This window comes from Anopheles bellator, chromosome 2 (assembly GCF_943735745.2).
Source record: "Anopheles bellator chromosome 2, idAnoBellAS_SP24_06.2, whole genome shotgun sequence".
In the NCBI taxonomy this organism is placed as follows: domain Eukaryota; kingdom Metazoa; phylum Arthropoda; class Insecta; order Diptera; family Culicidae; genus Anopheles; species Anopheles bellator.
In genome coordinates, this window is record NC_071286.1 from 7,757,757 (window position 1) to 7,783,969 (window position 26,213).

Below are 26,213 nucleotides of genomic sequence, written 5' to 3' on the forward strand. Positions count from 1 at the left end.
ACATGATGTTCCAAGAGTTTTCGCTCGGCGACGATGAATAATATCAACCTGAATTACTTTTCCCAATTCTCTATTTCGATAGGCTAACGGTGAATTATGTATGTAAAGCGTACATCACAACGTCAGTAATGGATGCCAGCTAGGAACGGATCAAGCGCAACGAACTAAAAAATAGACACACACTACTTGCTTCCGGGTACTTGCTATTCATGTAACAAATTACACTCATTTCAGGACCTCAACTTTTTACCATGGAAATTCGGGACAATCGAACCAAAAACCCAGGGCCGTGCGTAAAGTGCCGATAGTTTGTTTGCTCACCCCGCACCGTCTCGCTTGGATGGAATAAATTGCCACCCGGTGAATAAATCAGCCGAATTTGGCTGGCCACCCCCTCCGGACCGTGGAGCGCGGGGAAGGAAAATTCCGGCCCCGTCCCGGTGCGGTTCCCCGGGGAGCGATGAGTGAGGATGATTCCGCTCCGCTCGGCCCGGTTCGAAACTTTGCAGCGTAACTTTTATCACTCTTTTCAACTTTACTCTCCGTCCCAAGGTGTGCTCGTCGTGCGTTACGTTGTACGCGCGGCCTTATCACTTTATCCAAACCGACGCAGAAGGTCCGACGGCCGCCACCAAAGCCTCCCCGAGCTGTCATAAGGTGGGCGGCCCTGCTCGGGCTCGCCCGGGCCACTCATGAACCTGATTACCATTCCTTCAGCTGCGAACACAAACGAAGCGAACTAACATTTCTATGCAAACAAGTTTCGTCCGTCCATTTTTTGAGGCCTTTCAGCACGCCGCCGGGATCTTTGCCGGGCTAGGAACACTCTCCGAGAGCTGCCCATTTTGCTGGCTCCGTGACCTCAGTTCGGATCGACAACTCCGGTTCGTGTGTGTTTATGTGTGGAGCGGCTTTTGGGCCCCATTAGGAGGCAATCATGGGCCAGGTAAGACCCACGCCAAACGAGCGCCTCCTTTCAGCATGTTATACGGTTTTTCGCTCGCACCGGGCGTATGTAAATTTTCCGTTGACATTCGAAGGGATTTACTGCCGGAACGGTGGCAGCGTCACCATATAGTGCCCCGAGCGAGGTTCCTTCATCCCCCAGTGTCATCGCTCAATTCTTGTGGCTTTCTGCCCGGCGCTGAACGATGGCTGAAGGTAAGGATCCACCCAATAAGCGCCGTTCACGATGCCTTAACCTCGCCGCCTCAGAACGATGGCCAATCACGTAGGAACACTAAGTTAACGTGGTAAGGAGGTGATTTTTTTCTATCCATATTGGCCTTTTTTGGGTAGGAACTGATGTTGCCGCGCATCGTTGGGAGAGAGTGCTGGTTCAGATATTTAAGGGTCATTAGTTTGAAAGTCGAAGAGAAGGCTAGGCTGTAGAAGTCACATATAGAGAGCAAATGGAACCAGAATTATTATTTCTATTAAAACTAAAATACTTTCCACGATTAACTCTTTCTCTCACAACGCACAGAGTTCGAGAACTTAAGTAGTTTCTCATAATGTTGTGTTGTTCCAGTTATGCGCATTTTTGGCATATTCAAAAGATATAGCCTGACACACGAAAAGTCAAGTACACAGGATTGACTTGTAGTAAGATTCGAAGACGGCAGAAACTTCTCCAACCTGTCATCATTCTTGACTTGGCCACTAGCGCTGTAGGTGGCACCTACCTGGCACCAGCAAAGCGGATCAGCCCAAAGGCGGGAGGCTACACCACAAACGGGCACTCTTTTGATGTATGCAGAAAGTCCTTCCTTGCCAAGACCAAGACAACGCCACGACGTCGGCATCCGTAAACAGCTCGGTGCCGCAGGTAACGCAGCAACCGGAAGGGCTCCAATTGCGTACGCCATTTGATGTGCAAATGTCACAGCCCCTTCCGCTCGGTCGCTTGTGCTGCGTTTGTTAAATTTACCGTGAAATTTACACCTTCCACGACCGCCAGCAGCTCTATCGTAGAGCGGCCTCCACTTGACCCATCGGCCAACGGGTTGCGAAATTGCGCAATCATGTTGTAAAAGTTGGGCTAACCTCAGCCTGTACTTCTGTCATCCATCGCCATGGTTACGGCCACTTTCATCTCAAGTAATCGGCTGTGCAAGCGGAACGCTCGGCCTGGCGGTTGCTTAAGAAACTTGGGTCGGGAAAAACGGAATCCCTTGAATGTCTTGAAACTTTCCGTCGCAACGATTCTAATCGTACAAGTGTTTCATGCTGTTTCCGGTTTCGGTAGCCTATCGTTCGGTTCGGTTTGCTTTTGCTTCCTCGTGACAATCCCCCAAATTCTGTCCCCATTTCTGAAATCACGCACAGCGGCCTACCGAAACGGCAATCGAAATTTGACTCCGGATGTTTTTCGCCTTATGGCGTTGATGTAGTATCGCCCGTAGCTCGCCTACTTCCGGAAGCCAATGTCACTGTGCCAGCCGCAGCAAGACGCTTAGATGTTGATTGATGGCTGAATAATGATACGGGAAATCCACTTTCCGAGCAGCCTTTGGGATCGGTTTCAGCGCGGCCGCCGGTGGTTGTGGTGGTTTGTTTTATTTTGGCCACCCGAAGGGGTGGCACTTCGATCTATGGCTTCTTAACTTCTGAGCAGAAGGTTAGAAGCTCGTGCCACGCCAGGGTTGCTTTTCCCGTCACGATCGAGTGGATTTGCCATTTTCTTCGAAAACTCGTAACAGGTGGAACACGGTATCGTTCGTCAGTTCGTTCATACACCAGAAGCCAGCCATATTGAATGCATTGCTACAGAAATGAAGAAACTTAAATAAAAAACGGATTGCAATTTTGTACACTAACTTTCGACTAATTATACAATGCACCACAAAGCGATGCATAAAAGACCAGGCGTCTCCTTCTTCCAACGCTTATGCAATCATTGATTCTAAAAACAAATTGTCCCGTATGAAGTTTACTCTCCCAAAAACGAAAGCAGATCCAAACGGTTCTGATTCCTACGGGCCTTCAGTTTCACTTTGCCACCCACATTTTTCATGGTAAAATGGCAACATTGAAAATTAATTTTCAACCTCACACACAGTGCCTGTTACGGTCTGCCTTTTACCATCACCTGATGGAAAAGGGCCCGTAATCATATCGTTATGTTTATAATTAAAACGCTATAATGATTTTCCCAGGATCATGTAAATATTATCGACTTATGCAAAAAAAGTCACTCACCCGTACCAACTCATTGAAAGCTGCGAATCGATTAATTACAACATTATTAATTTCCCAACTCTCCCTCTATCGCTCTTCTGTATCTCTTAGTACCTCTAGTGGCGGTCGATATATTGCGAAATTGATTTTCCCAAAGCAAGTTAACAGGGGAAAATATAAATAATAGTTTCGGCGATGCATAATAAAACTTAAATGTACTCAATTTACGGTTGTCATTGTCAAGTTGCACTAGGTCAAGATCTGACAACTACTTGGCACCGAAAACCCCGAATAGATACGGCCAAAGCAAACTAAAGCTCAACTAAAAACGAAAATATAAATCGCTTTGACGCAACTTAGCATGATTGGCAATAAAAGACTGCCAATGATCACTCTAGCAGCCGAGGAAGAAATTAATTTAATTAGTAATCCTGTCCAGGTATTGTGCGGTACAAACTTAATAAAGACGATTCCATGATCTATGTGTTGATTACCATGTTTCACCCGAAAAGCATTGCTTCCATTGCTGCGGGCAACAACATGTAATGACGGATGGTACGCCTCTGGCCAGTAGGCGTCCAGCATTTGTTTTGCGATGGTTAATTCTCTGTGCACTGCCTAGAAATAAATGCCTGGTGACTATTCAGTGTCTGTAAGCTCTGTGGCCCGAAACGAAGCATATTTCAAGCGACCAAGCCACGTAAACGAGGCAATTGTTTAAAAATAACATACGCAGCATCAGCCCGACAGTGGTGCTGTTGTCGGTGCTGCCGGGAGCAGCTGTGTTTGTTCTAAGCCAACATCGATGAAATTCCCACCCACCAGGCACCCGCCTTCGACCGCAAAACCCCAAACAATGGGCCATGGGTTTCGAAAGCACACAGCAACACAAGCCCGGAAACGCTGCTGGCCCGGTGCGCCAAACCGGCCATTGGTGCGTCCTTGGGCCGACTGCCAGCCCGCTTAAGGGATGGTGTCGTCGGGAGTCACATACGACGGAGCCGTCCGTCGGTGTCAGCGGTTTACAGGCTCGACAGCGGCCAGTATCGATTGTGTGTTGGATTTAATTAATTGCGATTTGATGTTTGGTTTTTGTCCACCAATTAATTCGCGTCCATGCTTTGGGACGGGCCAAGGACCAAGGAACGGTGCCGAGCGCGGCCGATATCAGGATGAAGATGATCACGCCATGTTCTTATCAGTTGGACGCCAGGATGCTCATCCAACCCACCGGATGGAGTATCGATCCAAGGTCTAGTCGCTCGGGACTCAAGACGGAGCTCTGGATGCATTAAAGCAGCAGAGATGCCAGGACTGAACGGAGGGCCACTTTAAGAGGCAACGCGAACAATTCCGATGTATCCTGGGGAAGCCTCCGCCGCCTCGAGCGCAAGCGATGGCATTCGGCCGAGACGTCGAGGTAGCATAGATAGGAGCTTGTTTATGTTTCCAATTAAATTCTTAACATCGCTACAGACGCAAAAACGCATCCGTCTCGGTCGTACTCTCGGCCCGAACCGACCGGCTCCTTTGCATATTTCAATCCTACGCCCATCACCGGGTAATCACGGACCTGTCCAACCACCGGATCAACCATACCGGTTGGAAGCATCCATCCATCCCGTTCCGGTCCCGGACAATCTTATGTTTGAATTAATGCTGCCAATTGAAATGATGGGAACCGGCCACACCTGGACCGGTGGGATGTGCCGTCAGCAGTCGACAAATGGCGAATCGACCAGCCGAGGAGAAGATTAACGTTTGAGTCTGCATTTCTGCTGCGTGCTGCATCCAACTACGCGCATGAAAATGGGATTGCTTTGGCCTAGTTATTACGACTACGACTGTCAAGCGGTGTGCAAATCTGTACTTTAAACGCTAATGTATGCGGTGCTTGCCATCGAGCTGTGGACTGTAATATGCCAGAGGAACGCCAAGCAACGCAAAACATGCAAAGCTAATTACCCACAGAAGTGGCAGTGGCCTATTGCAAGCCATTACGAACTGCAGCCCGGCTTATCGTCGCGCACACTTCTTTCCGTCTCGTTATCCAAATTTTGTAAAGCCATAAAGACCCGTCGCTATTTCGTCAACCATTCAACATTTTCAACACAGTCACACACAGAACAGTGTCGGCAACTTTGGGCTCGTAAAGCTCCGGCCGCGCGTCATGTGACGTCAGGAAATGTATTCAACAGCCGTCCTCAAGTGGGACGAAAAGTTCACCGAATCGTTTCCCCACCGTAATGGAGGGAAATTATGAATTCACTCCGCAGCCTGGAAGGTAGTTCCGCCGGTCCTTCCCCACGCCTGAACCATCCCCCGCGGGAGCGGACTATGATGCTTCCAAATTATCTTTTCCCAAATGGAATTGAATTACACCTCGAGCCGTTACCGGCCATCCAATTACGAAGTCGAAATCTTGGCCCCCGAGGCCACTTCCGGACCATTTCAATCCACCCGGCAGGGTGGGTTGCGGTGGCTCGGCGGTGCTTTCGAAAGTTGTTTGGCGTTTTCGACGACACACGATATGATGCGCACATCCGGGCCGATTACCATTCCGGTGCGTCTCATCAACGGCATTTACGTGCCGTTTGCATCCGGCGGTCGCATCCTTGGTGGGTCGTTCTGGGCCCGACCGCGCGGACTCGTGACCGGAAGCTCCAGCTTCCAGCTCGCTCATTTCCGCTTCGCACCGGCCCGCGCTGCTTGGGATTGATCTTTTGAACGCGAACCAGCCGTAAATTCGTGCATCAGCTCTTGCGGGAACTCAAAGAAAGCAAATTGGCAGGGAGGTTGCATCGCCGGCCGAACAACACGCGGATACATGCCACGTGGCCAGGCTGCATTCTAATCATCACTTGAACCAATGAAGCGCACATTTGCCTTTCAGATGAAGGGGCTACTCTCGCTTGACGAATCATTAAAGGAGTCATATCATCCAGCTCGTCGCTAATGGAACGCATGATGGCAACGAGACTAATTATCTTACAAACGCGGAGTCTAATTAAAGCAACGCGCACTGATGAGCATCGTGTCCTTCACCGATGCTACAAAGTAATTACTTAATCCCTTCAGAACTGCCATAGTTTTTGCCATTTCAGAATTTAATTACAAAAAAGTAATAACCCACTTTGCCGACCCAACCAGACAGTTCATCCTACGTACCGCACACTAATTTGGGTGAGTTTTAAAAAAAGTCTTTTTATTTTTGTTACTAAACCTCAGAGACTTTAACTAGATTTTGTACTGTAGACCCCCTGTAGTGCAACCTAAGCTCGTCAAATATAACATCTATCAAGCGAAACGTGATTAAATGACACTTCATCGACGGAAGTTAACCTGATCAGATGTCTTAAGTTTCTGTCCCTTTCTTTCTTTCAAACATTTCTTTCAAATCATCTGTCATTACACAACTGTCTGTAATTATTTTGTCGTATTATGAGTATCGTTGTCCAATCGAAACTATCTATTACTTAATCCGGAAGTGAAACAAAGCTATCAAATGGATGTCCAAAAATAATATTTCACCACCACAGGACAATTCGAAACGAGCTAATATCAGTAAGTCGGTAGAAACCACAAACTTAAAAGCCCTTCAAAGGGTGGCAAAATAAACCCTCTATGCGCTTTGGGACAGGACATCCGAAAATAAACCCGCGACCGTGCTGGACGAAGATTGACAGATGGAGGCCCGTCGAGCGACACCGTAAGGGCCCGTTTCGCAGCCACCGAGTTGAACACGTTTTTCCTTCACAAGAACAAACGTTCAAAAGAGAAAAAAAAAGGAGGCACCCAAATCGGAATGTTTCATTCCTTCTAATTCCAGCGCCGATCATTCGCTTCACTTAGCGCTTTGCAAGCCCGGATTCGTTGCATACATTTGGAGATTATTTAAATTACAGCACTTGTGAGTGAAAGAGAAAAAAAAGAGAAAGAGAAATAAAAACCCAACACCACTGTTGCAACTGCCGTCCGTTTGGGGAGCGATTGCGGTTTTCGTGAACTCGGCCGAGCAACACTAGACCGCGGAAAAAGGGACCACCCGAAGTTGGGGCCGAAAAAATAAAGCAAAGCCCGAAAAAAGGACGATCCAAGATGGCGAGAGCAAATAATAAAAAAGAAAAAGCAACGACCGACTGGATGAGTTCCACCGCTTTTCACTTTTCGCCCCAATAAGTCGCCCGCGAGCCTTCGCCAACGGCGCAAATCGAGACAATTTTCCACTTTATTGTCATTGCTCGTTTAACTACCGAAAATTTGCATGTAATTTTTGAAATTGTTTCTCCTTTTTTTACTACCACCGTGGCCACTCTAAAAAGTGTCATCTTCATTTCTTCCATCTGTCGGGGACTTCGGGGGCGAACTTTTCCGGCCACCATATTCCGGGTGGAGCTGGGGAGACTCGGGCGTTATTCGTGGAAAAGCGCACCACGATTACGATTAGCTTTGGGCCCGAGCCCCCGAACCGAGCCGAAGCGAAAAACGAAACCAAACTGTCACGGGCCCGGGAACCCGGCGTGAAGATGAGCTTCGAATGGCCAAGTGGGAATTTTCTTCGTCAAAAAAAGCCAAACCACACACGCATACACGGAGCGGGTGATGTTGGCGCGGGCTCTAGGAAGCACATTTGAATTCATATGCTCTCGGTGGAGAAAAACATGCCATCCCAACCCGGAGAGAAACAAAACGGAACACACATTCCAGCGGCGGAACGCGTGCGCCGGAAGTGGAGCACATCCGTCCCACGAGGAAGCGAAGAGGAGCGAGAAAAAACACAACTTTTCGCAGCCAATTACCATACCGACACCGTCCCGGGGCTGCTCAAGTGGAAATGATCCCAGTATCGTTTCGGGTAAAGTTTTCCCGCTTCTCCCCGGATTTCTCGGTGCCACGGCAAGCCAGGGTTCTACAAGTCCGCGCTCACCTTTTTACGCCAGATCGGTGTGCCATTATGCTTTACACTTTTAAATCCTTTGAAACCCTCCCGCCGGGGGACGATAGAGCGCAAAACTAGTCGGCCGCCGGCTGTTGGGCCACACGGCCAGCCATCGTCTTGCGGACGTTTAGCCTTTTGCCCAACTTTGGCTGACCTTTCTCCATTTTCTCGGGCACCCGGCGGTGAGGATTGTGCCGGTTTTCTTTTTAGATTACACTCCTAATCGGTCCGGTTGCCACTGCCAAGCGTTTCCGTACAGTTGGCCCTTTTTCCTTGTTCCTAGCGAGCCAGCAACATTTGGCGTTTACCGCCGCCGCGCTGTAATGTACGTTCCTTGTGGTACAAAAAAAACGGGTGCCTGATTTTCCAGCTGGCCAAAATCGAGCACTCTTCAGGACCGGGACTGGGATTTTCTCCCGAAACCGAGAAAGTTTTGCATGTAGCTGCGAGCCCGAGCAGGGGGGTTTCACAATTCACCGTACCAGTCGCCTCCGTGAAATCGCGGTGAGAATCCATTTGTTGAATCCCAACTGTTTTCGCAGAACCCGTGACGTTTGCTGAGGAAATGCTTAGCTCAGGCTGACGTTCCGAGAGTGTGGTGTTGAGAAACATCGGAATACGAATGTCACTCGCAGCGATTCTTTGCTGGTGGAGAGCCGCCGCAACGGTTCCCTTCGGTTTCAGTCATTTACAACAGCCAACAGCAACGTTATGGCGAAGATTTAATACTCTTTTCCAAATATATGTCAACCATTTCGTAACCCCAATGATTAGAACAAAAAGAGCCACGTTAAACATCAACTTAAAATAGTTTTGCACCTTACGACTTTTGCATAGAAACCGAAAAATCGGTAGCAGACGTATGATTTAAGGACGGCCCATAATTAGTTTGGATTGGTTGAGGTGAAAACTTATGGTAACAAAATTCTTGATACAGGATAGTATTCATGGAATTGGTAAAAGATTGTTTTGATAAATAATTTATTGTAAAGCTCTTTTAACAGATGCTTTGCGTATTGTTGAGTAAAGCCAAGAATGAACAAAGGACGGAAATAAACACTAGACCACCAGAGTATCATCCAACATACTGAGTGTCACATGAATATATCAAAAACTTTTTATCGTTTATTACACAGAAAAGTTTTCAAAAAAATTTCAATAATATTTAAAGATTTAACAATTTTAAACTAAAACTAGATTTTAAACTAAAACATGGATTTTGATAATGAGGTAATGAAACCATCGCACCCAATTGCACTCGTGAAGGAGTGCACCGAGAACGCCTGAAGAATTGACCACCTAGGAGAAACGTTTCTCCCTGCCAAACTGCCTGTCCCTGCCCTTCCATAACCCAAACAAACATCCTGTCAACAATGAACCCTCGAAACCAATCCCGGTTGGTTTATAGTTTATACTCCTTCACATCGGGCCGGCGACCGCCAACGCGTGAAGGCGCGAAAATGGAGGCGAAAAGCGTCGAGAAACATTGTCACCTTCGCGCCATCGGGACCGCCGATGGTGGTGGTGGTGGAAATAATAAAATAAACCCACCAAAATCGGGCCGCCTACCAAGGATTCGAGTCGTGGAAGGCCGCACTCGTTGGCCGCCGGAAGGCAGGAGGAGACCGCCGTCGAACGGAACAAAGAAATTTTAAAGTCACATAAAGCTGATAGCGACTGCCCGGAGGAGCCTAACCCCAAGTCGGCAGGAAGTGGCGTAAGTGTTTCGCGAACGCGAATTGCCAACACTTTAGCGAAGACACTTTTAGCGGGGTCGGTGCGCCCCACTACAGAACCGGGACCGAAACAGATCCGCGGCCGCCGCCGCCACCGTCACTGGAAAATGGGGGGCGCCAAATGGTGGAAACTTTTCTTTGATGGCAGCGAACTCTGGCAGACGCATGGCGCACAGGGAAAAGCCCAACTTCGCAGGAAAAAAACAAGCCGACCGACCGCCCGACGAACGTTTATGAAGAAAAATGGATCCAGAAACGCTTGCAGCTGCTACCCGGCGCCATATCTCAGGCGAGCCCGACACTTACGGGCGTGAGAAATGGCACTCCGGGTCTGGAATGTGTCTCCCGGTCGGGAACAGCCGGAATCAGCTAAACGGTAGGCCACACCATACCCACCCTGCTACCTTTGGTGTTAATGGCTCACCGATACCTGGCCAGACCTGAGTTAACGTGAACCAACCGCCGCCCGCCGCTATGGAACGTCCTCCGGAGAATCGAGATAAGAAATCGTTCGAGGGAATTGGCAACGCAGCGACAATCCGTCCAAAAACTTTGCACACATCCGATCGGCTGGAAAAGGCTTTGATGGCTTCAGGATCAAATCCTTGGTCGAAAATGGAATACCTTCGGGTGATTACACAACAAACTTCTCATTCCGAACGGGCCTCCGTTTGGCCAAGCGAACTAAAATTGGTTTCCCTTACAGTTTTGATCCTTTTTTCGTTTCTTTCCTGCTCCCCCCATAACCCTTACGGTTCTTTGCGGAACGGTCAGATCCACATCCGGCCACGCTTCCTGGACCCTACCTTTCTGATCGGGTGGAATATTACGAAAGTTATTTTTAATTATTTCTTCCCAAACGGATGGAAATTGTTCGGTGAAGTCATCGAACTATGTCCAATGACCTGGAAGAACACACTGAGAGAGCTTCTTGCAGGCAGGCCGGGTTTAACGACGTAAGGCAATGCCGTACGATCGTCAGGTAAGAACGTTGTGTTGAGGCAGGGAGCGCCGAATGTAAAACTTCCCTTTTTAAAACTAATTTTTAAACTATTTCTTCCACCAGCAGTTTGCCAACAATCTTCGTGTTGGTATCGCTTGCGCCAGTACCTATGGCTTTCATCTGCTGGCAAGGTTCCAACAGGTTCCTAACATCTATCAGTTACTCATGAAAGGGGCTTGGCACGACCTCATCTAAGGTAGTTCTTGCGGTAACCACAAAAGAATACAATTAATTTCATATCCGTTCACTCAAATTGTCACATTTGTCACCTAATTGATTTTCTTTTCAAGTTGAATCGGAATGAGTTTTTATATTCTTCTGTTCATCGCATATATTTTGGAAACCACAATATGCCCAAATTCGGTGTAAACCCCACAACTCGACTCTCCGCGCGGGTTTTATCCGTTTTTATTGCGACAAACGCGCTAATACGGACCGAGAAACGTTTCCATGGACAAATGAGAGTGTTTATTAAATTTTAATGAAGGCAGCATATTTAAGACCCAAGCGTTCGGAAGCGGATCAGCAAAATAAGGAAGAAACCGTGTTTCGTCTGCACAATCCGAGCGAATCGCGCCAAAGTTCAGTCGAAAGCACCTTTCCACATCGTAAATTGTAGATGGGCAACAATATGTGCTATACTTTCCTATTGTCACTTCGCACATTGAAATGATTGTACCGCAGCACCAGAAAACAACGTAGCTTTAAGAGTCTTCAGATTGATGTTTCCGTTGTGTAGCTAAAATCGGAACTTTTGGGCCATTGGGTGCGAACGATGATTTCAAAATTTATGCGTTACTCGTTAAGAATGGCCGCGCGCACCACACGAACCTAGGGTCCGTTCGTCTGCCACAAATCTTCCGTATTGTCCTCAAAGTTCTTTTCGCAACGGTTCTATCCAGTCACCAGTTGCTTTGCAGTGACCGTGCGCGGCAAACGTCCGCCATTCTCGCGATGATGTCGATGAAAAATTCATGCCAAAAGCATGGATAGACGAACGGATGGATAGGATAGAACCGGGAATGTCCTTTCGTCCTCACCAAGCACCCGGGACGGACAGTGGCCCTACTACAGCTCACCGTACAGACATACAGGCCATTGAAGCAAGCTCTACATATTTCAACGGAAGCCTGTCGAAAAGAAGTTCTATTCGCCGAGCAGAATGAAAAGAAGCTTGCCATACCGGCGCGTTTCGGGCAAGCGGTTTCCCCAAGCCAATAGTTCCTGGGCAAACCGAGAGAGACCGAAAGGGAGATAAAGAGAGAGGGAGAGAGAGAGTGATGCCTCTGCGTAAGGAGAAGGAAAACGGGGAGCGGATTTAATAAATTAAAAATTATGGCCATCCCAACGATGATAACGAAGATCAAGACGTTGTTTGCTGCTGTGTTCACCTCAGTCAACCAATCTTCTTATCCACCGGAAGCCGTCTTCCCCAGCGGTACCATTGCGGCACTCGCCTCCGCCGTTTGGCCGTTGTCGCGAGTTGAAAGCATTAAAATGTTTGAAAAATGATACCGCTCCCGCCGGTGCAGATGAGCGATTTTTCAGCCAAGTATGAACTGGTCTTCTGGTTCCCTCCCTATCTCCCCCTCAGCCAACCGTAGGATCGAGAAAGGATGTTCCGCGGTGACAGGCGCTGACACGATGACAACTGTTCTTACACCAGGGTAATGCAGGCAGGTTCTCTCGGTTAGCATGAAGCAGCGCAAGCAATTAAAATGTTTGCACTGCCTGGCGGAAAGGCACGGCATTGGATGTATAACCGGATAAGACATTTTGCCCAGGATCACACCGACGTGTCTACCAAGGGTGCCGAATTCTGTACGCTTCGCTTACCGTGCTTCCCGCAAGTAGTCGTGTCATTTGAAATGAATAACGGAAAGGATTGCAATTACCTCCTCTGCAATTACCCATCACAGATGGATAACATCGTTTCCCCTGGGAAATAAAGGGATGTGCGAATGAATTGCATTTAATGATGATGTTCCATCTGCAAACTTATGCTGTAAGAAAAATAAAGTAAGGGAGCGAAACTCTTCGGATGTCGCCCACGGATGTGTTTCTCAAATTTTCTCTCCCACAAACCACGCATTAAAGTAGAAAGACTTGTATTATTTTTCACGACGCGTTCATCACACACGCTTATTTCCTCTAATTATTTTATGCAGTTCTCTTATATCAGTACTTTTTACACGATCGTTCGCTATCGGGGGACGACGAGGCCACCGTCTACGCGTTTCTCCCGAAGGACATGTATTTCTGGACATTTTTGTTTCCCTTCTTTGCTTTCTGCATGATTGAACGGGTTTGTGTTTGTAATGTGCAAGATCTATAGAAGCAAACAACATCGTCTCGTTGCAGATTACTCTTATCCTTCACTAAAAACCAACTCCACTCCTGTTCTACTTTCTTTCACTTACTTTCGTAACTCATCCGACCTTCTCTGACGGCTACCTTCATTTGCGCGTCTCATACTTCGGATTTCAGCTTTACAATCATCTGTTTCGTACAAACAGCCACTCAGCGATAGTACGATAATGGCCCATGGAAATGTGTGTGCCCCTGCAAAGGGGGAACAAAATACCAACACGGATCTCCACCGTGCATTTCTGCTTCCCACTGCACGCACAATGAACAAACGCAGCGCCAAAAAGACGTGCACGAACGAAGTGAATAATGAACAGTAAAACTAATGAACTTAAACGGTAAACCTAAACACGAGTGGATTACTGCAAGCAACCTAATGATAGCACTTATCCCTAGCCTAAAGTGAGCCGGGCCCAACCCGAGCCCAGTGTCCAAGAAATGATGAATTCGTTATTTCCACGGGATCAACGATCAACGTTTTACTACGGTTTCCTTTAGCTACCGCGGAGTTGGCGGAACATACTGATCAGCAACTTCCATTTTCGATTTCGTATTGTAATAATTATTAAACGCAACTACGACCTTCAGACGGCGCTACCACGCAACAGACTGCAGCGAGGCAGAGACACAGAGAGAGTTGAATTTAATCTAAGAACAAACGAGCTGATATATTGAACATACTTAATTCTTGTGGTTTGCTACGCGATTCTTTAGCGATTCGAATAATGTTGGCTAACGCTTCGCTTCCTTCGTCCGTTTTTACGCTGTCGTGTGACAGTAGTTTGATGCCTTCCGATGCATGCGTGTTAAGAGTGGAACAAAACCGAAAACTGCCACATCCATTGGCTCTTGCTGGTTTGTAAATGCATTCCGGCGGCTGCTTTTGCGTGCACGAAACTCTCATTTGCTTGCCACTGAACTGCGTCACGTGCAGTGTTATTGTTTAAGTGCGTTTGTGTAAGTGTCTGTAAGTCTTTGTGTATGTGCGGAAGGCAGAATATGCCGATCGCATGGTTCACTCGCTAGTTTTATGTTTGGTTTGTTTCCATTTTGTAGTTGCCTCTCAGCCGTCGGCTCTGCCAGTCTTCTCAGTTAAGCCCGCTTCTTTTTCGCTTTCGTTCAGCTTGAACCAATATAATGCAATAAAATTAAAATAATCAGATCCTCCTGAACGTTAAAACCCCGCAGGATCCAAACAAATCATAAGAAACACAAAAGTCCTTCAATCGAAAGCCTCCAACCATCACAACGCAGCATCGCAGTTTGAGTTGAAAAATGTGTACAGTTGATTCGAATAAAGAAATAAACTATTTCGCTTTGCCCGCGTCCGCTAGAGGGCGCTGAACACCCTATCATCGCCAGTCGCCAGGTGGCGCTGCGAACCGCTCCGCACTGTGAAGCGCACTCTGGCGGCGGGTGTATACAACTAAGCAGTCGCAGCTTTGTCAACGAGCTTCGCGCATTTTACAAGAGAGAAACCGGGCCCACCGCGCGCGTTGAAGAGGCGCAGAACGTCGCGTCTCGTAAATTTTAATGACGAAATTAGTCTAAGTTATCTTGGAAAATCAGCTTTATGTAACCGGGGGATCCAACTAGTGGCGTGGCGCAGAACGGACATACCGACTGGAAACCGTTAGTTCCGTGAGGAATATCGACATTCGCCCAATACCTGAAACGGTAGAGTAGAAAGGTAGACAGCATGAGCAACCGCAACCGACCGACACTCTGAGGGCCCCCGCGATACTTACTTTACCGTTTTCTCCGTGGCCATATGACCGCACGGGTTAAATGCGTACGTTGGTGGACCAGAATCAACGTAAAATGCGGGCTCCACGCCCATGCAGAGCGTCACGACGGGACCGACCTCCAGACACATCGGGCACCGGCGGGCGTTAGTGTTTTTGTCCTGTCCCCAACCATGCTGACCTGCATTCGAAAGAAAAACGCTCAATTAGCGTAAGAAAATGGTAACATCCAAATCCCACCGGATGGTGCACCACGTACCTTGAACATGGCCGCAGTTAAGATAGACATAAGGCTGATTGACGTGATCCCCCAGTGACACTTTTCTAGGAATAACTAACGTGTTCAAACCGACCGGGCACTGCGGGCGGCCAGCGTTGATTTCATCTACGAGCTTTTCGAGATCCTTCTTCGTCTGGAAGGACAGCGGAGAAGAAAGGGTTTAGTGGGAAGGATCTTTCGACAGTCAGGGCGGGCAACTTACCGGTGAATGCCGTAGACCCTCGGCCGAGCGCCACAGCAGCGTCGCACCACAGAGATCGATGAGCGTGCCGTCCTGCAGGATATTGTTCTCGTCGTAGATCTGCTGACCCTTCTGCTGGGCGGAGCGGCACTCCCGCAGACTGAACACATCGCCCCCGACGGATGTTTCGCGCCACTGGCCGCAGTCCGCGCTACCACCGCAGAACTCACCCTTCGGGTGCACGATCAGCACACCGTTCGTGGTGAGCCCGTCGATCTCGACATTATCCTGCCACTTCGTTGCCTTTTCCTGTGGAGCAGAGAGCACACATTATTTTCACCTTATCGGTTTGTGGAATACCCTAGAGTCTTTTATTACGCATACAATTACGTCGGTTTCCGAAGCTAGACCAAGGAAGAACTAGACTTTAGCTGACATCTGCATTCAATCGTTCGCAAGAACATTCATTATTTTCTACGACCAAAATATTCTAAAAATTTATCGGCGAACCCGGATAAAGGCAAGGTGGCCTCCCGCCGATCACAACGAAAGACCCGCACAAAAGCAACTCCAAAGATATTAACCCAAGATCTGTACTGCGCAGTTCCGAACACTGCTTCTCTTGCCTTCTACGGGGATCGATTCGCGTTTTGCGTTTCAAACTGCGGCACAACACCATCAGCGAGTCGTCCACCACGACGACTCATTTCCAGCGCTAATCGAAGATCCGGCTTGTCAGAGAGCAGCGGCGCCGGCCCGTTGTACGTGATCGAAACACATCCGTGGCGCGCCGGCGATTCGGTGTCCGATTTTTGCACGTCGACCATCAGCAGCCGCCGGTGTTGGGAGGGGGATTGGCAACAACACCCCAAAAAGGGGCACAAAAACGCAAAAGTAACCGTCGTGGCGGCCGCCGCTCTTATGCTGCACTGATTGGTCATTGCCATGAAACCTGAGGCTTACGTGCCGGGGCGGCCGGTTCCCGTCGGTGCAGCAGCAGCGATTGTTTCTCGCCACACACGCCAAAGGCTTTTGGAAAATTGCGACTCCGCCGTCGCTGCCGCCGCCGCGAAGCAAAGTAACGGCCCACGATGGGGAAGAAAATCAGAGGGGTCACCACCCGCCATCAACCACCGCTCACCTGCTTATGGGGGGGACACCTCTCTGGGGCGAAACAAAGAAGGTGAAAGCGGCTGCATTGAGGCTGCCAGCTGCCCCCCGCACACATGTAGGCAAAAACAAGCGCCGCCAATTCACAATTCTTTGTGTTTCGCAAGCTCCGGGAAAGTCCCCACCACGGCACCGATGATGCTGCGCGGCGGCGTGTTCTACATTTTCCGTGACTGAATCACACCTTCCGCGGCGGCAAGTGGCCCGCTTTGGGATTGACCTAAACTCTCCTAAAACGGGGTTCTCCTAAACGTCTGACGTTCGGCCTCTCGCTAGCTCCCATTAGCACGTACCACGATCCGTGTCTAACACCTTTCGCCGGCTACTTTTGTGACGGATCTTGACAATTAAAACCACGTCCAGTGAGTCACTCAAAGAACAAACTCTCACAGCAAACCGTATTTTTACTGATCATCGAGATGGCCTAATTTTAGAAGTTCACCTCATTCACCTCAAAAGGTTCAGCAGTGTGAAGGGTTCCGGACATGTAAGTTCCTGTTTCACGCGACCGGCTGCCGGTGACGCTGCCGCATTTACATATCAATCCACTGACGCGTTGCGGACCTTACGTTGCCCTCTATGTTTCAAGTTCCACACGCAGCAGCAGCTGGTGGTCTTCACCCCTATCAGAAGCGGTGACTAATGTTTTTGCGTTTTACCACCGGACGAGGTTTGTTTAGGTTTTGGCGGTGTTGAATCGATTCGGAAAGTGCTGCCGGAGGCATGGGATTCGTTGTCTTCGTGTTGTTCTTCGTCTAAAACACGCATCAGAAGATATTCAGACAAACGATTACGTTCCGCGCGCTATCTCGGAAACTTACAAAATCTTGGAACTTCCAAAACCCCGGATTATCAGGATAAATCCAAAACCATATTCATATTGTTGTCGGCATCATCCACTGAATTGCTCCAGGATAAGACTGATAAGCACCACGAAATATTGATCAGAAATGAGTTGTTTGTGTGGATAGTGACTAACCAGCCCCTGTCTGGGCCAATCAGGATTACAGGATCCTTGCGTCAAACGGAATACCACAAATTGACTTTCTGCCCTCGTGCAGCTGGCTGACGTATTGGCGGAGTTCATTTTAATTAAAATTAGTATCACCATGAAATGGTCGTCATCATCATTGCCACACTCCACTCACAAACCTGCTCTCGCTCACCCGGTCCAGACCTTGCCACACAGTCAGGGCGATTGCAAAAGCAACACTCTCCTCATGTGTATGTCTGTGAGGTTTCGTATCATTATTGGCAACGACGAACGGTACTACACACCTTCGTTTGGCGGCATAAAAACCGGCCATCAACCGAAACAACGCGGGAAAAAGTTGTCTGGCTGCCGTGGCGTCCGGCCGGCCGTACCACACAACACATGATGTGAAGGTCCCCGCGCTCTGGCTGCTGCTGCCCATGACCGTCAGCGCGGTCTATTATTGAGCAGAGGGCGGGCCCCGGCGCCCGGCGTGATGTTGCGCACATCTTGCGCGAACCTGTTCCAAACCAAAGCCGAGCCGAAGCTGTGCTATGTGTGATCTCTTCTCCCGTGAAGTGCGGGGTCGTGGTCTTGAAACGCCGCGCGGCAAACGACTTCCCAGGTCGCCCCGTTTGTTGGTGGGAAAACTTGCGGCGGGCTCACCACGCATCCCCCAGAGCCGTCCGTCGCTTTCGCGAGCGATCCATTTTCCCGTGACTGCTGCCACCTGCAGCTGGCAGCACAACAAGCCTCCAAAAAAAAACGGAACGCGGATCTCGCTGGAACCGGTTGTGGGCGCGTACGACACATGCTTCATTTATTATTCGCCACGATCGCCACACCAATGCGCGCGCTCGCAAATGACATAAGAAGCGAGTTTTCTCTTCTCCGTTTCCGAAGCTGCTGGGCTTGCTGGGGCCGGTGAAGATGTTGTCACGTTTTCGTACTTCCTCTCTGCCTTGTGCTCGCAGCGCAATTTTCCGAGCGAACGCAATCTGCGCAATGAACCTCTCTCTGCCTCGACAGTTACAAAAAATAATGCACGGCTCCCCGGACACGTCATATTACGGGGCCCAAACACCACCGTTGTCCCGTTCCGGGTAAATTTGATCAACCACCTAGGTTTTAGTCTACCGATAAGTCCAGTGTGTCCAGTGTGTGCGGAAGACGGATCCTCGAGACGTTTGCGACCCAACAATGTCTGTGTCCTCCAAGTCTTCTATAAAGTCGACGATAAGTCTGATTCGGTGTGTATTTAACGACGTTACGATGAACAATCGCTAAGTGGCAGAGAGTAATAAGTGCCATCACAGCGAAACGCCAGTTGCATAAATTGCACCACTGGAACTGGAAGTAATAAAGTTTCCTTGCTCGGAAGCGTAAAGTGAACACTAACTGCAGCTTCATTCCGGCGGTGGTCAATTTTGGTTGTCCATGGCCGCTAACGATGCGGATACGTACGCCACACACCTCCCCCGATAACAAAAGGACCACCCCAACTGCCTTCAGAAAATGGTATTCATAAAACTCTTTTACGACCAACAGATCGCAGCATTATGGTCACTCTGCCAACCCCCCACATGCACCATTCAAATGTAACCTTAGGCAATAAAACCGTTTTTTGCAATTAGAACACACACTGCCTTGAGACCTTGTTTAGATATCCGTTTGAAAAGAAAAGTAAACAGAAGATATTAATATTCACACCGACGGCTTACCCCGAGGAATATGTTTCTGCTAGAGTCGAAGCCGGCCGCGTATATCCGTGCCTTGTTACCGTCGCTTCGGTCCACCAGAATCCGGCAGGCGAATCTCGAAATCGTGCTCTGCAGGACCTTGGCGTCCTTCTTATCACCGGGCAGCGTGTCCATCACAACGAAATCTATTGGCGACTCTGACGATCGACCGACCTGCACATGCGGGGGGGATATAAAGAAAGATTGAAAAAAATGCTTAATTGTTTTAAAAAAGAGGTCAATAGTTAATTATTATTTTAATGAATGTATTTGGTGTAAAAACTAATTAAAAATCATGACGGAAGGTAAATCGTGGATACACACACCAACCCTCTTTTTCGGTAGCAGCCTCCCTTTTGATGTAATTTCGCAAAACTGCAATCATTTCAGGAGCTGCCATGCTTTTTGACCTATTGATTAATGTTTCCTTCCCCTTTAGGGGTCAATACGGGGAATGAAATCGAACCGAAAAGCTCGCTGGATACATAATTATTTTTGTGTTACCAACGCGTACCAATTATTCAACGTAAACTACTGAAAAACTCTGAAAAGGGATTCAAATTAACGAGACGAAACATGAGGCACGTTCCGAATTTCTGCACACAAAAAAAACGAACAGCTCATTTTACGGTTTTTCAGTTTCGCTGAATCGAGGCCCTTCACTTCGAGTGCAAAAAAATTAGAACGAATTTCAAAATATAATAAATTAAACATTTTGCTGCGTTTAGCGTGCTGTTGAATTAAAACAGGCCCTCAACCATGAGACCAGGCGCCAGAGTTCAGCTTTGCGCTGCGATTGCGATGAGGAAGCGATTTGTGGGCCTCGCCGCCATTTGTCGGCCACCGGTCGCACACCCATTGGGCCAAATTGCGGTCACTGAAAGTTTAAAACATAGATTAAATCGGCAGCACAGGTCTTGAGCAGCAGAGCGAGGATTGCATGAAATTGGAGAAGACTTAGAGATGAGCGCCGCAACACGCAAGGCAAATATTGTACAATTCCTCCTCCCCACAGGTTGACCACAATTCACTCTCAATTGCACAAACCAAGCAGCGTTTAATTCGTCCAATCCACTAACGATGCACCACCTCCGTCGCCGCCGGTTTAGTTACTCCACTAGGGGGTCTAGGTTTTCTGCGACTCTCGCCTGGCGCGTCTGTTTGGACGCAACCCGAAACGAAAGGCATTACCCGGAGGCCATACTAACCAAGTACCCTCTATTGCGAACATCTCTATTACTCCACACCGCGCGACTGTCGAGGTAAAACCACCAACGCAGAGCGCGATCAACCCGTTGTAGTGTAAAGGCCGGGCGTGGTTCTTTAGCATTAAGGTGCGTCGTTTCGTTTCTGCTCTTCAATTATGATGCAAGAACCAGAATCAATTATACACCATTTAAATTTGAACTAATCTATTTCGGTTGCACGTTTGGGTAGCAAAAGAAAATTCCAACTTTCAGTTTCCTAAAACAAACATCGACTACAGAAGACCCCTTATATAAGAAGGCAATAAGATATCGTTTGATTGACATTGATTGATTTTATTATCTTTTTTCGGCAAGCATTAAGCACATTAGGTCAATAAATAATCGACTCACGGTCAGGCCGTTATTGCTGTTTTTACGATTGAAAAGTCGACCAACCATTGAGCAATTTCCCAAGCCAGCCGCCACTCAAAAGCTAGCGAGTCAGGGACAAAACGTCGCGAAAAAGCTTTCATCAGAAGACCCCAAGACACGGGGGGGCGCACGGAAGGTGAGTTGTTCCAGCAAGCATCTTGCGGACGTTTTCCAGCGCAAACGCAAGATGGCGTGACCTTCGCGCCATTGTACCGTTGGCCCCTTTGAACAGTTTTCGCGAGTAGCCGCGCCAAGAGGAGACGACCACACACCAGCACGAACACTCAACAACAACGGTACCTTCTAGACGGCGGCGCTACCATCGCACAATGCAACACAAATTGTGGCCACTTTGCATACACCTCACACTTATGGTGCTGCCCCTTCTTGAGCACCTGAGAAGAGCGGGACACTTCTGGAAAGCGAGGGTTCGCTTGGGACTAAAGTTTGTGAACCCCTCCCCAGGTCCGTGTACGTGTTTCGTTCTCAAATTTTAATTTCCAATCCTCAACACTATTGTTCGAACAATGGAATCGGGTGACAGAAAAATCACGACACTTTACGAACGGGAAATGCGATCTGCAGCACATAGCCGCACTGCCGTTCCATCCACTATCAGTTGCTAGGAACGGCGCACAATAAATCCACCGACAAACAACGCGTGAAATTGAGTAGTCCCCCCACGGGAAGTCCAGGAGATGCCAAGGCGGCGCACAACGGGAATTACATTGCAGTCTAGCGTGTGGGCGCGAGGAGGAGCAGAAGATTACCGGCAAAGTGCATCTCTGGGCCCGATGGTTGCTTGCTTGCCCCCCAACGGGACACAGACCACAAAGAAAGTGCAATGCTCCACAGCAGTGGTAACACCGCGCGGTGTCTGGGGCATCATGAGGGCTGAGAAGTTTACAAACCGATGGCGGGATGCTAGTTCACGGACACTTTGCCGCGCGCTCGCACACAAGGAGATGCACGTTAAATGCAAACCTCACTGCACCATAGCGAGCAGCAAGACACGTGGCTCTCTCGGGTGGCAGTCGACAATGTGGACATGGCTCAGCCCCATCCGACTCTGTCATTGACACCGAGGAGCAAGGGTCGACCTTCCGTGGTGCGACCAGTGGGACGATGCGAAAGAAAGAGAGAAATCAAGATGAAAATCTCGGTGTCCCTTTGCCCTCTGGCTTCGATTCGAAGAGGGAAACTCAACACGTGGCCCGCACGCCCAATGGTCACTGACCTACTTAGGGTGGGCCACCCCAAAAATTGAATTAGTTCAACCCATCATCGTCAACCCGTTAAAGCCAGTGTTAAAATATGCGCTCACGTGAAATAGTGAATGAAAGCATGAACAGTTTTTCCCCGTTAACAGTTCTTTTATGTGGTTGTGGGGCATTTAGTTAAAAATAACATCTACATAATAACTTTTAAACAAACGGAGCGATGATATTCTCTGTGCGGATGACGGCACGCGGAAATTACGTTCGACGTATGGAATTGATGCGCTTAGTAGTGTGCTGCAGTTCATCCCGCCACAGTCGAGAACGATACAAATCTATCAACTAAAATGCATGATAAATATGGCGAAACCAGAAAAACAAGCATAACACCGTTTACTTTCCCACATCAGATGCGACTCGGGTTTATTTTCTCATGCGCACAACATCGTGAGGCGATGATTCGATGATTTTTTCCCATCGTTCGCTGGCGCCGCCATCGCCCAGCCAGCAGGATGCACTTTTGGTGCAACAAACACGCTCGCCCGGTGGTGGTGGCCAGCCATTCGGCCTCTGCTTTGTTCCACAATCTTTTGCGATCCGGCGGCTCTCACTCACACACTGATACGGCTTTGCTAAAGTGCATTATTCCCTCCGATCAACAGTATTTTTTGTCGTTTTTGGTGAAAAAAAAGAAATAAAAAATGGATGCACTTTGCGCCGCCGATCCACCGGTCGTTCGGCGCGGGTTCCTTTTTTTGTTTCAACGGTTTATCGTTTTTTGGCATCAACAAAACCAGAGCATTACGAAAGGGACTCCGATATGGCAGGCGTATCGCTGTGAGTTTGGGCCACAGCGTGGTCACATAACAGGGACGAACACACAATGTAGCGTTACTTTATAATCTGATCTGCCAAAGATCGATGCACTTTACAGTGCATCGATCGGAGAAGGGCAGTGCTCAGTCGCAACAATAATATTCGCTGTAGAACGAACAAACACCAAAAAACAAACACCATCAGGCGAAGCGCAGGGCAGAGCTCGCAATTGTCTTAAACGACGCGCGCTCTGCTTCAGCGTGGCGAAGAAGATAAAATCCATTTTTGAACAACTCTAAACCAACCACCAACACATCGATCTTGGGGCACGGAAACCGAAAACAAACATCACGACGGTGAAGAAAAACATACAACGCGAGCAAGTTTTACATTCACCCGCGCCGGACGCGCCTTTTTATGGCTCCCGCGAACCCCCCAGCAGCGGGAACGTGCAACGTGCAGTGAGGGATCCCTCATGAGTTTATCTTTGTCGGTCAGCAAGAAGGAAAGGAAAAACAATTAATTTAAAAAATGGGAAAATAAACATCCTCGATATCGCCGGTGGAGGTGGCTGTGACGGAAAATCGAAAAGCTTTTCCGAACGCATGTCAACATACTGCCGACATTAACACGCCCGACTGGTGGTGGGCTGTATTAAAATGGCTTAAAGACACGTTTTTAATGAAGGATGAAAGTCTCTTCGCCATCCAAACACATTCCGTCCATCGAAAGGCACGCGGAGCGACAACAAATATCGACCATAACCATTTTTTAAATATAAATTCCTCATAAAACTATAAACGTAACACCATCCAGCACCAATTCGAGTGAAGCACTAGCATTTGGGAATTAATAAACTTTTACGACTTCAGTCACACTTTCCTGCAGACATAAACTATCATCAATCGCCAACGGTCGAATTAAATGTCAAGCTTCGCCGGCTTTCTAGTGCTTTTTTTTTTTGAAGGGCGACAACACATTTTACGCATCGCATGCGGCCGGGCACACTGTGCCGGAGTCCGCAGAAAATTAACATAAATGTCAACTTAACCCGCGTTAGTAAAAAAGAAGCCCACAAAGGGCACATGCGGGATCCAGCTGCTGATAGCTTCCGACCAACCAAATCACCAAACACGCACAAATGTAAAACGCATTAAAAATCAACAAAACTGGATTCATGTAGGACGATTGAACTATGATGATTTTGGCTCACTTTTTCTGCAGCATAAAATGTTAACACTTTTAAATATACCACGGCATGGAACGAAAAGCATTTGGCAGTGCGCTGTGCCATCTCCAGTCTTGTTACCAGCATCGGCGGTACATTGGCAGCACCAAGCGCACCAAGAGAAACCATGTAACGGCGCCCTGACGCGACACAACCGACGACGAATGGTCCCCGGCATCCTTGACCCAATGGCTGAAAGGCACCACGAGAGTCTCGGTCGAGATTTGACTTCCATTGCACAACGCGCACCAACGGTGTGACACTAGTTTTCTTTTCCGCCAGTTGGCACTCGAGAAAGGGAGGCCCACCACTAGTAGCGGGGCCACACCACTTTCGGGCAGCCCAAGAAGTGTTTCCGCCGCTTGCAAAGCAGCGTTGACTGAAGTGAAAAGTGCACCCATCTCATTCGGGGCCTCGCCGTACTCACGGGTCGTCTTTTTTAGAAGCCCCACAAACGCCTTTCGAAGCCTTTCGCACTTACCCAATAATTGCCCCCCCATTGGGTGTGACATCTGGTGGTGATCCTGAAGCCGCCGTTGCTGCGGTTGGCACCCCTATAGAGGAGCCTTTATTCAAAGAAACTTCCTTGCACTATGTATTTGTATGCTGCGCTGCATATGATAAATTCGTTTCCTTTTCGAAACGTATACGCAATTTTATAAATGCATCCCTCTGTTCAGTTGATTTTTAAAATACCGTAGAATAATATAAAATTGCACACAAAACGGATCATCCCATGCTCCAAACCATTTTCTAACCCAACAACATCGAAAACGAAACACCTAACCCGCCGTCGTCTGCGTAGATCATAAATCAAGACTTCCCGAGGTGCGCTATAAATATGCATCCACAGGGTGCAATACTATGCGCGCTGCCGTGTGCCGAGTGTAACTCCAATTCAAGCAAACCAGTTTTTCGCGTCGATAGTGTGGCGATGATGTCTGCACTGATGATGCTGCCGTACGGCCACCAACATATTACCACCACACACATAACCCCACCGGACTAGGTTGTTGACCGATTTGACTCGGCGCGGCCGCGTAAAGTTCTTCCCGTCCCGTCGTGAAGGAGCGACGCGAACAGGTAATTAGACGTTGGCAGGGCTTAGTAGCACACCACACAACAGAGCAGAACAACAAAAAAACACAATAATGAAAGAAAACGGAGAGAACGAGAGAACACGAGGAATTGCTTAGCGGGAACTCATTAGAAGGCCCCGAGGGCTTAACTAGCCGCGGAAAAAAGAAGCGTTCTAGAGCGTTCTGGCGAGACGGAGCGCGCCCTGAAAGAACATTAATCATTTTCTGTTTAATATGGAAACTCAACTCTTCGTAGTGGCCAACACACTGATTTGACGATCACTGCCAAGGTGTTGAGCAAGTAAAGCATACCTCGCTCGACGGGTGTAAGAAATTGAATAAAATTTATAAATTAAGCGTTTCATTAAGCATTTTGCCAAACCACTTAAAAGAAATGCGGGTCTTACACCGAGGATAAAAATCACACTCTCAAAAATACAGTCTCTCAAACAGTAAAACCATCAATCGTCGGGGAAATGTAATTCCCGGAAGCTTTGGATCGCGAATGAATCCCGAAAATGTACCACAACAACACTACCGGAAATGGTTCGGAGAAATTAATTTAAAAAAAACGTCCATCGTAAACCCTCCACCCAGTTGTGCGTGTTCTTTTACGGTCACGCATAAAATAAAAGTCTGTCGCTTCTCGCCTCGGGCCCGATCTGCTGTCGGTTCAGGAAATGGTTATTCTTGGGGATGCGGAACTAGTCCCCGGCCAACGATTGCGTAACCTATACACAAACACACCCAACTATACCCGTGTCGTTCAACAACAAACAGTTAGGTGAAAAGACAGCAAAACGGGGCAAACGGCCCCTTGGAAGCATAACACAGCATCAGCAGCACCATGATACACTACGCGTGGATCTGCGGCGTTTGGTGCTACGTTGTGGCATCACCATCATCATCATCATCGTCCATCATCAGGCGGCGGCCAAGTT

The 26,213-nt window shown here is 48.4% G+C and overlaps 1 protein-coding gene across 1 annotated transcript in view; it reads right to left on the minus strand.

Moving 5' to 3' along the window:
• Positions 1–12,984: 12,984 nt before the first annotated feature.
• The window catches only part of LOC131208611 (protein pellino), a 36,653-nt gene continuing 23,424 nt past the window's right edge, over positions 12,985–26,213 (minus strand). The window contains exons 5-9 of the mRNA XM_058201411.1: positions 19,296–19,487; positions 15,453–15,740; positions 15,230–15,383; positions 14,974–15,151; positions 12,985–14,894 (exon numbers count right to left, since the gene is read on the minus strand). Of these exons, the coding sequence (XP_058057394.1) occupies positions 14,768–14,894; positions 14,974–15,151; positions 15,230–15,383; positions 15,453–15,740; positions 19,296–19,487 (939 nt within the window). The 3' untranslated portion in view covers positions 12,985–14,767. The remainder of the gene's footprint in view (positions 14,895–14,973; positions 15,152–15,229; positions 15,384–15,452; positions 15,741–19,295; positions 19,488–26,213) is intronic.